The 13,421-nt window shown below is 39.6% G+C and overlaps 1 protein-coding gene across 5 annotated transcripts in view; it reads left to right on the top strand.

Moving 5' to 3' along the window:
* The window catches only part of npnta (nephronectin a), a 53,208-nt gene extending 44,264 nt beyond the window's left edge, over positions 1 to 8,944 (top strand). For 4 of the 5 annotated variants that reach the window (XM_046047384.1, XM_046047386.1, XM_046047385.1 and 1 more), the window contains 4 exons: positions 3,498 to 3,587; positions 4,764 to 4,862; positions 6,911 to 7,170; positions 7,402 to 8,944. In XM_046047384.1, coding sequence (XP_045903340.1) covers positions 3,498 to 3,587; positions 4,764 to 4,862; positions 6,911 to 7,170; positions 7,402 to 7,512 — 560 coding nt within the window. In that variant the 3' untranslated portion in view covers positions 7,513 to 8,944. Of the gene's footprint in view, positions 1 to 3,497; positions 3,588 to 4,763; positions 4,863 to 6,049; positions 6,216 to 6,910; positions 7,171 to 7,401 lie in introns of those variants that run through there. The other variant, XM_046047389.1, reaches the window with a different exon arrangement.
* Positions 8,945 to 13,421: the final 4,477 nt, after the last annotated feature.

The following is a 13,421-nucleotide window of genomic DNA, read 5'->3' as shown; positions in this document are numbered from 1 at the left end:
AATTTTTGCCAAGAATAAGATGATAAGATTGATACCACTCCTGTGTCTGTGCATCAACTGTGGAGATGATTGGTTTAGCCCAGCATAAAGCTTAGCATAAAGTAGCAGGGAAACACAAAAATTTGTCATTTCACATTCTGTAACTATATACTGGCAACCCATCACTTTTGTACAGAGTGCCCTCTGTTGTACGATGAGAAGAGCCTCAAACCTATTAGGCTAATCAAACTCTTAGTTTGGTTTAAGCTTAAAACAAGGCTGTTTTCCTAAGCTACATATAGGTTGGCGTTTGGAGATTCAAGATTTTCACCCATAAACACTAATGTGAATATAATAATTTTACATCATGTCAACCAAGGTAAAGTACTTATTAGTAGTAGCTAGTGTTGTAGTCAAGGCCGCCCAAACCGAGACCAAGTCAAGACCGAGACCAGAGTTTATCGAGACTGAGACAAGACCAAGACTCTTAGGGGCTGAGACCAAGTCGAGACCAAGACCGAGGGAGGTCCAAATTCCCATTAAAACACCCACATACAAGCTTAAATCAACTAAGCGTTGCAATCGCCGGAAGGGGTGACAGTCGTTAACGGTAACAACACATTTTAATTAGGGTTAATGGTTACATTTGAAGCAGTACATTTTACATCCAATCAAAGTTAGGATGCTAACAAATAAATCAAACAATGCAAAAGCAATTTATAGATATTCCCAAAATTATGGTCTTGAATGTTCTTGAAATAAAATCCAGAGTCCTCAATGTCTGAGACCCGAGACAAGACCGAGTACAAATGCGGTCGAGTCTGAGACAAGACCAAGGCCCCATCCACACTACTGCGTTTTCGAATTAAAATGGAGACCTTTTGCTATGTTTGCACCACCTGTCCAGACTACAGCGATGAAGACGAAGACCTAAAACGGAGAAGTTTAGAAACGCTGCTGACCCCGTTTTGCATTTCAAAACTCCAGAGGGCGTTTTAGTGAAGACGGCCCAAAATGGAGGACTTTAGAAATGATGAGGCAGCCCACAGTTCACGCTCGGCTCTCTGATTGGGTCTTAGAAGTCATGCAAAGCAGAAACACGATGCTACTGACCAGGTTTTTGACATGGTATCTTTATTAAAATATTATGTACCATGCAAATAACACTTATCTGCCTACAGTTGTGCTGTGCATGTCGCCGTATTTACTTTGCAACGACTGTTTTCTGCCGCCACGTTCCTTTGTTGCATTCAGTAACAGTCCCAGCTCCTTATACGCGCATTAAAAAAAAACCCTTCTTCGTCTGTATTTATTTTTTCTTTCGGCAAATCTTCTTTAACCAGGAAGAGATCTGGTTCATGTTTACACCGGCACACGCATGCCCAGTGTACCTGAACGGCCAAGAGATCAACTCCAAAACGCAGCTAATCGTGGTTGGACGGAGATCGTATTTGTTTTGATTCTCCATTTGTAAACTAAAACGGAGTAGTGTCGATGGGGCCCAAGACCATCAAAAAGTGGTACGACTACACTAGTGGTAGCAGTAAGTAGTTTGTTACATTGCATCTGAAAATTCTATAAAAAGTAGAAGTTAGCTGTAATAGTTAGCAGTTTTGATAGTTAGCTGTTTTCAAACCTAAAAAAAGTCAAGGACTGGCTATTGCTCAACATTTTGGCAGAACACATGACATCCTTATTGTGCAGCTTTTACTGACTTCCCAAGTGAAATGAACCACACAAAGTCAAGAGGTAAAATAACAAGGGAGGCATTTTAATCGGAGGTGTTTCAACATAGTTGTTAAACAAATTAGTATTTTCCAGTGATAGAGTTACATTTTTATGTATTACGGTTTTGAGATATCCAAGCTTTCTTCCCACACAATGGAGGTTAATGAAATTTTGTTTGTGGTGCTCAAAGCTTTAAATCAATATATTTGAAAAATAAAAAAGTAATTTGTCTTTGCAGAAACTGTTTCCCAGGTACTCTGGATAATTCACTGACCTTGCTGTGAAAAGCTTTCATTTGAGCTTTCTACTGAAGAAAAAGTGATATGAAAACTGTTGTGACTGTGTGGATCAAACAAAGTAACCAGGAAATTGTTTCTGGAAAACACATGACTGTGGAATTTTTCAAATCTACATTCCCAATGAAATTGCATTCATCTCCATTGAATTAGAAATCTTTTTTGTAATTAAGTGTACCTTTATATACAGTCAATGTGACATACAATACCTACAGAGAATTATCACCCAACTGAGGATAATAATATTTTTTGTTGTTTTTTTACATGTTTTTTTACTTTGGTTAAACCTACCCTTCAACATACAAAATGGCAGCAGAAACTATAAAACAAATATAACACATCAAACTACAGTTTCTGTGCCAGAATATGACTAATAATACCATGTTCCTGTCCCTCCAAGATAGGATAGTCAAACACAGTTATTTTGTTACTTGTAGTCACAGTTTCACCGTTCAAATTACTGCTCCCTTAATTGGAGTATCACCATATGTATTCTTTATATATCCGCTCTACAACCAGAAACAAAAAATCGAGAGGGGCTTCGTTCCTTCAAAGCACGGACACACACAAACACAGACACACACAGAGAGACCTACATGCCTGGGATTGCTGGAGAGCCTGGTGTGAGTGTGACCTTCCGCTCTCAGATTCCTTCGACTGTCTGACTACATCGCAGTCAGCCAGTTGGTTGTGACCCTGCATGGGGATGGGCCCTTTCAGTGCTCAGGCTGACTGGAGGGAGCACATGTTGGGGACGTTGGGGGACTGACGGTTCAAATGCAGGTTACAGTGCATTCATGGGATGCTGGGAATAGTTTTGTTGATTTGTCTCATCTGCAAATGCAATAGTAATACACACTAAAATTAAGATACTTATCCGTATTTAAATTTTTAAAAAATGCTTTTATTCAAGACCTCTTCACAAAGCGTTTTTTTAACCGGTAAAGACAGTTGTTATTCTAATAGACTGAAAGGACCAAAGCATCTTCCGCTACGAAAGGCTTGTCACTGTAAAAATGAGAGAAGCAACTTTCTATGCTTCACTTGTCAATTGACCTTTAATATGACAGCTTGGCTTATTGTATTTCGTGCAATGTGACCCCACTGGAGCAGGAAAGAGACTATTTCAGGACTGGCCATGTACTGTATGTGTGTGTGTCTGTGTATGTACTGTAGCTCCAGGTTGTGTAGCTGCAACATTTGACCAGATATTACATGAGATGAACCATTGTCCTTTTCCTTGTTATGATTCATATTTGACTTCTGGTGTTTCTGCAGGTATTCTGGTCTCGGTGGCCTTCAGTGCAGCGTTGTTAAATGTTCTTAGCTCTGGATGTACCGGCACTAAACCATGACATTGATTCATCCTTGTAGAGTCCTCGTAGAGTAATGAAATAAAGCCACACAATAGCCACAAGCAGGGATGCCAGTGAGCAAATATAATACCTTTGTTGATCCTTTATCTAAACCGGCATCTCTCACCTTTTTTCTCAGTCCCTCGGAACCACGACCATAACACTGTCCTCGGCATCGACTTTGACATTGAGCTCGGCAACACGGCAGATGAAGCCAAGGACGACCCAGGTAAACACAACCCATATGACAGAGACAATCTACAGCAGGCCTGCTCATAGCAGACTGCAGAGCTCAAATGATGACGGATGAGCCACATTTGCCATGGGCAAAATGAAACTGACAATCAACTCCTGCAATGGTGCTGCCAAGGCGAAGATATTATAGTGACCAGATGTGTTTTGATAGGCCATTCACCAGGAGGTGACACGTGACATCTGGACGTATCCTTTTAAATAATGGCTCCCAGCCCTGAACGTACAGTACTGCCAGATTTTTCCACTTTTCACATTATGCTTGCTTGATTGCTTGACTGGTTAAATGATTAATTGATCATTTGGAAGTACATCAGTGCTCTGATCTTAAGCTCCATAGCGCTCAATGTAGACTTCTTACGTCAACAAAATGTTCTCTCTTTTGTGAAGAGACAGCATTTGATCTGTCATATTTGCTCGCTGTGATTTATTGATGTCAATGGTATGCAGATTAAAGTGTCTAATGATTTAGTTACGTGTTTATTTTGTTTTACAATGCGTCATTTGCTGTGCAGTGTTAGGAAAGAAAGCATTTTCATTGGCTCAGAAAATTAACTGAAAAGTGTTTTGCAGAAACCCTATTTTGGGGACATAATGATGGATGCTATTCTTATCTTCGAACTAATTTATACAGCAATGCATGGATGGTACCACAACTGTTTTGCCTGCATTCCCTTAATGTCTAGGCATCATCGCTAGGAACCAAATCATCAGTCATTGAATATTATGACTGTTGTAACTATAATGTATTTTATTATGGTGTAGTGTGTGCATACAATAGGCTATATGTGTAAAAGTACACTCTGTCACTCACGCACACTGATATCAGCAATTCCAGCAACTCATACAAACATTTGTGATTTTTTAGACAAATGCATTTCCACTTTCCAATAGCGATTTAAGCTGCTCCTTTGCCACTTGATTTTTCCTCACTGCATCAACTCTCTTCAGAGATTACAACATAACAACAAATATTTACACTTTTATTGTATCATCATGCTCATCAGAAGGAGCTTCAACAGCCCTCTTGCTGCCTGTAATGTTAGAGGCACACAGAAGGGCTCATGTGAAGCATTACAGAGAGCAGACTGAAGCCTTTTTCCATGTGTGTGTGCCCTCCACTTCTCTGAAAAGTGTGTTTTATTCTCTTCAGAGTCGGGGTATCTGAGCTGCTCCTTTGATGATGGTCTTTGTGGTTGGATCAGCGACAAAGACGGAGACCTGCACTGGGAGACGACGCCTGATCCGTCAGGTAGTTGAAGTGCAGGGGTCAACTGTTTTCACTCACATACTCTAATAAGGATAACTGTTTATTTTATTGCCTGTCAGTGGAAATAAGAGTAGCTTAGTGCCTTTACTGACACATACACATACACACACACACACACACACACACACACACACACCATATGCAAATCCCACAGAGTCAGACAATATACAGTCAGTTTTGTTCTACTCAATTACAGGTCAAGAAGAAAATAACTTGCGGGTAGTAGTTTGTTTTTTCTGCAGATTAGTGCTTTGTTCTACAAAGCGATGCAAATGATAAGTGGATTACACGACCTGTCAGTGAAACCTGTGGCTCACATTAAATGGGAACATAACACTGTTTTTCTTGGGGTTCAGACGTGGAGAAAATGTGATGAATTATGGTGAGAGGACTCGGTACATGGGGTGTGAAGACTAAACATTGCGGCATACTGGCGCTGTTTAAGCAACACTAACTGCATATGGCTTCCTCTGCCAACTGGCTTAGTCCTGAGGTTACTAGTGTGTTTCCAGACATTCAGACAGAGGTCTCATTTCAGCCAGGTTTGTGCTCACTCATTAGAGAAAATAAAGATTTTTGCCCAGACCTTTAAATGATTTACAGAAAATCATAAGCTAAACCATGACTAAGTATAATTTCATTTAAGAGGCTACATTTAAATTTTCAGTAGCCTGTGGTGAATATATTTAAACAGAACATTTGAATAATCATTTATGGATACGTGCGTGCACACCTATACACAGCTTTTGCTACATCTTCAGTGTGTCAGTCTGCAGCATGGAACTATTTACTGTTCATCACTTTAAGTTCTTTTGATAGACAGCCACTGGCAAACCCTCATGGCTGTTAGAGGATTGGCACAGATTTGGAGGGAGCTCATAACTTATGCAAAAAGCCTCTATAGATACACATTGCTCCCCCAGTGGTTAACACCAGCCCTACACAGATCTGCTAGATAAGCAAAATACATCAGCATTAAATCAGCTATTACCCAGAAGTACTTCCATCTTTAAATTTTTAAAAACTGTATAGCTCTACTATCACTAACTATTGCATGAATTAATAAAAAATCTATTTGCCACTGGCAACTGGCTATATTTTCAGCTTAAGAAACATAAATGGGGCATGTCTTTTTTCAGTTCTCTATTTCTTCCGTTTCTCTTCTACAGATTCTACACTTGACCGTCTTGGATGAAATACTGTTGTGTGTGCTGTGAAAAATAGACAGACAGACAGACTTACCTACATGTTAAAGGGTCAGTTCACTCAAATTACAAAAAACAAACAAACATATATTCTTACTTATATTGCAATAATAGGCCATGCTTTGTGTTTAGGTTTGGTTGTTGGTTGTGCTGCAGCCCAAACATAATGAGGTGGATGGCTGAATTTTGTTGCTCAAAGCATTCAAAAATTGCATTCACGAGTTTGTAGAACATTCGGAAAAAACACAACAGCAACTGTTTTCCCCCTGAAACAATGTTCCACTGATTCAGGACAACTCACAGACCTTGTTGTCAACAGTCTGCATGGGGACTGTTGGGACTGTTTCTGAAGTAGAAAGTACTTCCACTGAAAAACTGTTTACAGAGAGGTCTGTCAATTAGCCGAAGTAAACGGGGATATTGTTTCTTGAAATTTTAGTTTTGGGTTTTTTTTTGCCACTTTCTACTTTAGACACAGAAAGCATAGCAAATAGAACCAAAAGTCTTGATACTACTGGGTAAGTGAGAAAATATGTTGTTGTTTTTGTTTGTTTGAGTGAACTGATCCATTTAGTCTAGTCTACTTCAGTTCATACTGTTTCAAATCAGTTTAGGTCAACTTTGTTTGGTTCAGTTTAAGCCAATTGAAACGAATTTACAGATTTACAGTCCATGAAGAATAATTATATATGTGAATCATGCACATTGTAACACATTGACGACGTGTTATCAATCAACACAATTCAGTGTTTCCCATTTTAACAGAAATGTGCATTTAGTTTATTTTCTTTAATTAACTATAACATCCATCATTTGCCTCCCCAGGTGGTCGGTACCTCACCATTCCCGAGGTAGGCAACAAGAGGACTGGGCGAGGGGCCAGACTGGTTCTCCCACTTACCCCTCCCTGGAACGACGGCAATCTGTGCTTGTCGTTCCGGCACAAGCTGGCTGGCCACCATGTGGGCATGCTACAAGTGTTTGTGAAGAAGGGAAAGCAGTACAGCCCAGCAGTCTGGGGCCGGACAGGTGGAAATGGCTGGAGGCACACCCAAATCACATTATGGGGCACAGGCCTGGAAAGTGTAAGTAAAACAATAAGTTCATTCCTACAGTGAGAATTTTAAAATATTATTTCTACTGACATTATTGACAGTAGTGAGGAGAAATGTTTGAATTCCTGTTAAGAAAAAGTAGATCTCTGCGTTTCAGAGTGGCTCAGTAAAATTTAAGAATGAGTAGAAATGTAGTGAGCCTTCTTTCATCGTAAAGCATGAAGATTATTCCTCAATTTGTATGTTGCTGCTTTTCACAAGGTGATCCTGAAGGGGGAGCGCGGGCGAGGCAGGAGTGGCGAGATGGCTGTGGACGACATCACCCTGAGGAAAGGCTCCTGCACAGAGGAGCACAATCTGAGGAGACTCTGACTGACAGAACAGAGAAAGGCAGAAAGAAAACAAGAGGGAAAATCATCTCAAAGAGAACTGACTCTGTTGTGACAACCCCTCAGTCTGCCTGGGCTCTCGCTAATACCCCCCACCCCAACCCTCCCAGCCATCCTGTAAACGATATCTGAAATATTGTGCATCAGTACAGAACATTGGGTTTCTCTTTCTCGACTGTCCATGAATAAAAAAAAACTGAATGGAATATCATGGGCGGATCACAGCAGCATATCCCCGTCCTCTCGGCCTCCCACTCACTCCATCACCTTGTTACTCTGAAACCTGCATGTACCTACTTACCATGGAAATGTCCTCTACCTAACACAGCCCTGGCAGCCTTCCAGCCACACTGCTGAGAGGCTCACATTCACTTCATTTCTTCCTGGAGAGAGGATCCTTCCCTCACTTAGAGGTCTGCTTTTGCCTTGCTTTGATCCTTTAACCACAAGCCATTGCTTTTTATTTGCTTGATGTTAAAAGATGTGGCCAGAGGTGCATTTTGTGACTGTTTTGATCAGCAAAATATCAGAGATGGTAGACATTTATTTGAGGGTTATAGATTTATTTTAAAGTATGAACAGACAAATTGTATTTGTCATCATTTCTTTCTAATCCAGACAACTCCAATTTGGATATAGACCCAAATTATAAAACCAACTACACTCAGTTTAGCCCTATTTTTGTTGGTCTAATCTGAGTTTTTGGTATTGTAACTCGTCTATAGCACAGTTCTGGCTGAAACTGTGCAGCTTTTCTTTGTTGTCACAGTATTTCAAAAATTTGTTTGGTAGAAGGGGGTTTAAAAATTTAGCGCCTTTTCTACCCTGATCTTTATTGAAGCCTCCGAAAGTTGTTTAAAACCGCCATGGTCATGTTTTTCAGATACTTGAAATGTGTCAAACAGAATCAACGTACGATTCTGGACACTTGCAAATCAACAGTTACTTTCTATTATACAGTATGTGCTTTGTTATATTAAGTGCAGTTTGTTATAAAGATGATACCAACAAGTTTTTAGGCTTTCAGAAATTGTATTATTGTAAATGTAGTTGTGTGTACATTCTCTAAAGATCTACAGTCCCATTTGTTGCGTGGTTTATACGTTCTGTAATTTCATACATGAGTATTAATTGGATTTCAAAATGGTAGGTATTTCAACTTTTAATTAAAGAACATGTATACAGATGGAAACCTTGTGTAGTGCGAGGCTGTGTTTCAAGTGCACAAAATGTGTATGTTCATGTGTTATGGTATAATGCTCTATCTGTAACTTGCAAAGCACATAGTTGCATATTGTATGCTGTGATAATGAAGGGCATCGGCTGGAATTTTAAGGTTTTCTGTATGCATGGGTGCATTCACCGAATTCAGATTTATCCAGACCAGTATGTAAATAAAATACATTTGACTGATATATGTTGAAACAAAGCATGATTTATTTCTCACCTTACAGTAGAGACTGACAGCAACACCATGTTTAAGGTATGTATCCTACTGAGTTTTTGACTACTAGTGGTGACGTCAAGCTATGTTTGATTAGCAGGTCCCCATATTGTTCGTATTACACTGTTTGTGTTAAAGCAAAATTGCACCATAAGAGCACAGGCATATCAACAGCAGGTGATGCTGTAAAATGTGGCAATCCATTTGATGTTACAGGAACAATGCAGGTTTAATTATGTTAAAACCTCAGTAAGTTTCTGAAAAGGTGGGCAATGCATTCATCATGTTTGTTAAACTCTGTGGTTGCACTCAATGTATTTTGCTGAGAAACAAACAACGGAAAAGTATGCCTTTAATATAATGATGCCCCAGAACTTCAAACTGCTTTCTCTATGCTGGGGCTGGGTAAAATGATAAAAGTATCAAATCACTATATTTCTCTTATTTATGTCAGTAATATGGACGTTTCATAACAAAATCCTGCTGCATCCCAACTAGTAAGTTCATAAACTTTCTTCTCTAATCATTTTCTTTACTTTTTACAGGCCACTCTGAAACAGTAATAATTATTATTACAAGATAATTCTGTATATTAACTAATAATTCATCAGTCACTATTGACTTTTTGCCCCTAACAATGCTGAAGATTTGCACACTGCACTAATAGCTCCCAGTAGATTTCAACATTTCAATGTAATAAAAGTTTATTCAAGGCAGGGAATATGTATGCAACAATTGTTAAATGTTATGTAAATTCAAAGATGAAGGACATCTAAATTATTTTGTGGGAAATTAAATGTGAAAAAAGTTCAGGAAGAGCACAGTAGTTTTCACAGAACATAACAAAATGTTCCAAACACAAGGAAGAAAGAAAGACAGGTTCTTAGCAGGCACAACTTGATGATGGAGCGCAAACCACTTCTAGTCTACAGGTAAAAGGCAGAAGGACACACGCTTTGATTTAATATTTCATATTCCTCACAGACACAAACGTATTCAAAAATATGTTCTCTTTATTTATACCATGGCCATGGAACGTACTTGTGTCTGAAGGCTGGCAGGTGTGCGATAAAACTAAACAACAAGCTTGAAAAATAGTTTCAGTCATTAATTCGACCACCGCCGACCACATGTGAAGTGCAAAATATATTGAACTTGGAGCAACCACAACACATATCCTTCACACTACATTACTAGTCAACTCTTTCCTTTAACCTAACTGTATCAAACTGACAGCCTCCATGATATTTCTCTTTTCCATGGTGGCCATGGTATAGTACAAGCACAATAAAGTGTGCTTCACCTTTACTTTGCCTTTCTTCTTCAGGATATCACATAAGTGGAAACATTTAAGTCAGTGGATGTGCTCACAGCACTGAATTAAACCTGCATAAAGTTTTCACAAGTTCAGATTGGTGAACTTGTGAATTCATGCTGCTGGCCAATAGGAAATAGTTTGATGACCTCTAAAGGGAAGGTTATCATGGATAGCGTCTCTCTCTCTCTCTTCTCTCTTTCGCTCTCTCTCACTTTCTCTCTTTAACTCACATACACAAATGCACAGCAAAGAGAAAATGAATCATATTTCTGTTTGTTCAAACAAGGTCTGCAATTTTGATATTAGATTTGTCTCCGAACGGATGATTCTTCAAAGTCCTGTCACTGACCTGTAATGAAATACCATTAAAAAAAAAAGAAAATCTTCCTTTTCCCTCCAGGCAGGTTATTTGGGACAAAAAGGGCAAGCAAACAGTCCCTTTATTGACTAGTGGGATGTGTGCTTGTGTTTTTCTCCCTGTCTCTAGGAGGGTAGCAAAGTCAGACAATTTCTCTCTTTGCTCACAAACACGCACACAGAAGGTGGCAGAAAATATAAAAACAGAAGGAAATATCAAACACCTTTCCAGTTCATATACTGTAGAATATAGCATGAAGCCTCTGGCAGAAGGACGGCAAAAGACCTTTCCAGACTCTGCTCCATGGAAATAAGAAATCTATCAGTGCTAATGGGACATTGATGAACGTCGTAAGAGGAGATAACTGATGAAGTTAAATATGAGGGAATGTTCACAGAGCTAGAACAGTAGTGATGTCCATAATGCGTAAGAAAAGGGCAAACAAGGACAGGCAAAGGTTACTGTTAAACCTCAAGTAGTTGGACAGCCAAAGAGTGGAGCTTTACCAAATTGCAACTGGACCTACTATATTACAATATTACCTCATTGTTGTAAGTGCTCAGTTCTTCATCACATAGAGATGTGAAGGACATTCAGCCACAGTTTTTTTTGTCTTGCCTGTTGAGTGCCAATTTTCTGACCTGACTGTTTTTTACTGCAGTATTTGAAGAAAAGTATGGTCCCACCTAGCTACCTATACCCAGCTCCTTTTGCAGATATTAAAGGGATAGTAAGTGATGATAATCCAATTTACTTTTTGTCAAATTCAGCAAATATTTCCTATGCTAGCACTCCGTTTCGTGAAAAATCTGGTTTTCCTTCACAGCCCTGGCTCTGTAAATGGAAAACAAAGAAAGTGTGGACCTTGACACACAGCATTGTTCCAGCCAATCAGCAACAGGTGGCGATAGTGGTCATGCACAGGAGTGATGGGCGAAGGGGGCAGTGGGAGAGAGAGTTCTATACACTGGCACATTCAAATGTGCTGGACTCCATGCACAGTGTAGACGGACAGATGGCCGAGAAACAGCCAAAGAGGAAAAGGTCTGAAGAGTATAAACTGTTAAGAGTTGACCAGGCCCGGGAGAAGAAGAATGTCAGAGATTTGAATTTTGTCTGGCAGAGCTTCTGAGGGAGCCCTGAAGGGAGGGGTGTATTTCTTTGGCAGTTCAAATATCAACAGTTCTGCAGAATCACATACATAATTACTCACTTTAATTTTGTCATGTCAATTGGCACTTTTCCATTACCAGTACCAGCTCAACTTGCCTCGACTCGACTCAGTTTAGGCCTGCTGCGAGTAAAGGAGATGCAAGTTGAGCTGGTACCATGCAGGGGAAAAGGGGCTATAGTGTTTGTCAGCAAATTAACTGATGAATCAAGTGAGTGATCAAAAGATGAATGCGTCCATTAACAGAGTTATCACTATTGTCTGTTTTCTTCTAATAATGCTGAAATACAGACAAAAGATTTGCACACTGCACTAATAACTACCAGTAGATTTCAATATTTCGATCTAACAGAGGTCTTTGTCAGGCACTATCAATAAACTGTTGTGCGGACAAAGAGGTCTTCCAGATCAGGCTGACTCTACAGAGAAGCTGTCAGAGCTGATGACCACTGGTGGAGAGGATGAGGAAATTAATGGGGGATAAAGTTGGAAGATGAAAGATACCACTTAGAGGAACTTGTTAAACATGCCCTCTGGATAGAGTCAGCGCTGGAAGAGTCAGGGTTCTCGTTGGCAGAGGTCAAAGTCTGAAAGATCCTCTGTGGTACTGTGCCGTAGGTGAATTAGATTGTATGTGAAATTGCTGAAGGTTCTGTATATCACTGAGCTACCATTGTTGCCACGGTTACACTCTGCTCCATCCACACTAGGTCACTAGGACACTAAGCAGTTATTTTAGATGAGGGCGTTCATTTATTAAATCAGGGTTTAAGGTAAACAAATTTGTGCATAGGCTGTGCTGCATGAGTTGTTTCAGACCATGGTCACATGCTGTGTGTAGTAACCGCAAGATTTCACAAGTGTTAATGCTATTATGCATTGCTAGCCTTGATTGCACCAGCTGATTGGGTAAAAACTTTAGCAATCCAACAGACCCTTACATTAACAGTAAGGTAAATCTGACCAACCAAATGGAGGGAAACCAGGTTAAGTAAAGACATTAGATGCGTTCTTCTCACTCTGTGTCCCCCACAACCGACTTGATGAGAAAAAGATGGTGTATTCTGATAATAAACCAAATAAAGACTTAACACTTTATTCAAAACAAAATATTTACTATCAGTAACAGAGTATTACAAACATCTCTAATTGTACTACTAACTACTAATCATGCTGTTTCTTTACTATCAAAATGTTACAATGAGAAATAGCTAAAGAAAATCTTAAGGATGACTTTTCTACTTGTCAGGGTTTATCGTGTGTGCAGACAGGAACAGGTTTTAGGACCCAAACACAGGACATAGAGGCAGAACAGATACAGTTTGTGAGTATTTATTTAAGCCCACAGAACTTACGGCAGTCCAGAATTCAACAAAGGTAATCCAAAACAGAGGTAGTACACAGTGCAGCAAAAACAGTCCATAAACAAATAGCAAAAACCAAAAAGAAGACAGAACAGAAGGATTATCCAAAAATGAGGCAGCAGAAACAGGCAGGCAAGCAAGCAAGCAAGACACACAGCCGTGGATGAACATACAACGAACCAGCAAAAGCTTAACAGAAGCAACAAACTTTTAAGCACTGGCTAACGAGGAGGGCAG

Source organism: Micropterus dolomieu, linkage group LG04 (genome assembly GCF_021292245.1).
Source record: "Micropterus dolomieu isolate WLL.071019.BEF.003 ecotype Adirondacks linkage group LG04, ASM2129224v1, whole genome shotgun sequence".
In the NCBI taxonomy this organism is placed as follows: domain Eukaryota; kingdom Metazoa; phylum Chordata; class Actinopteri; order Centrarchiformes; family Centrarchidae; genus Micropterus; species Micropterus dolomieu.
The sequence above is the reverse complement of the archived record's forward strand: the minus strand, read 5'-3'. Positions and strand labels throughout refer to the sequence as shown.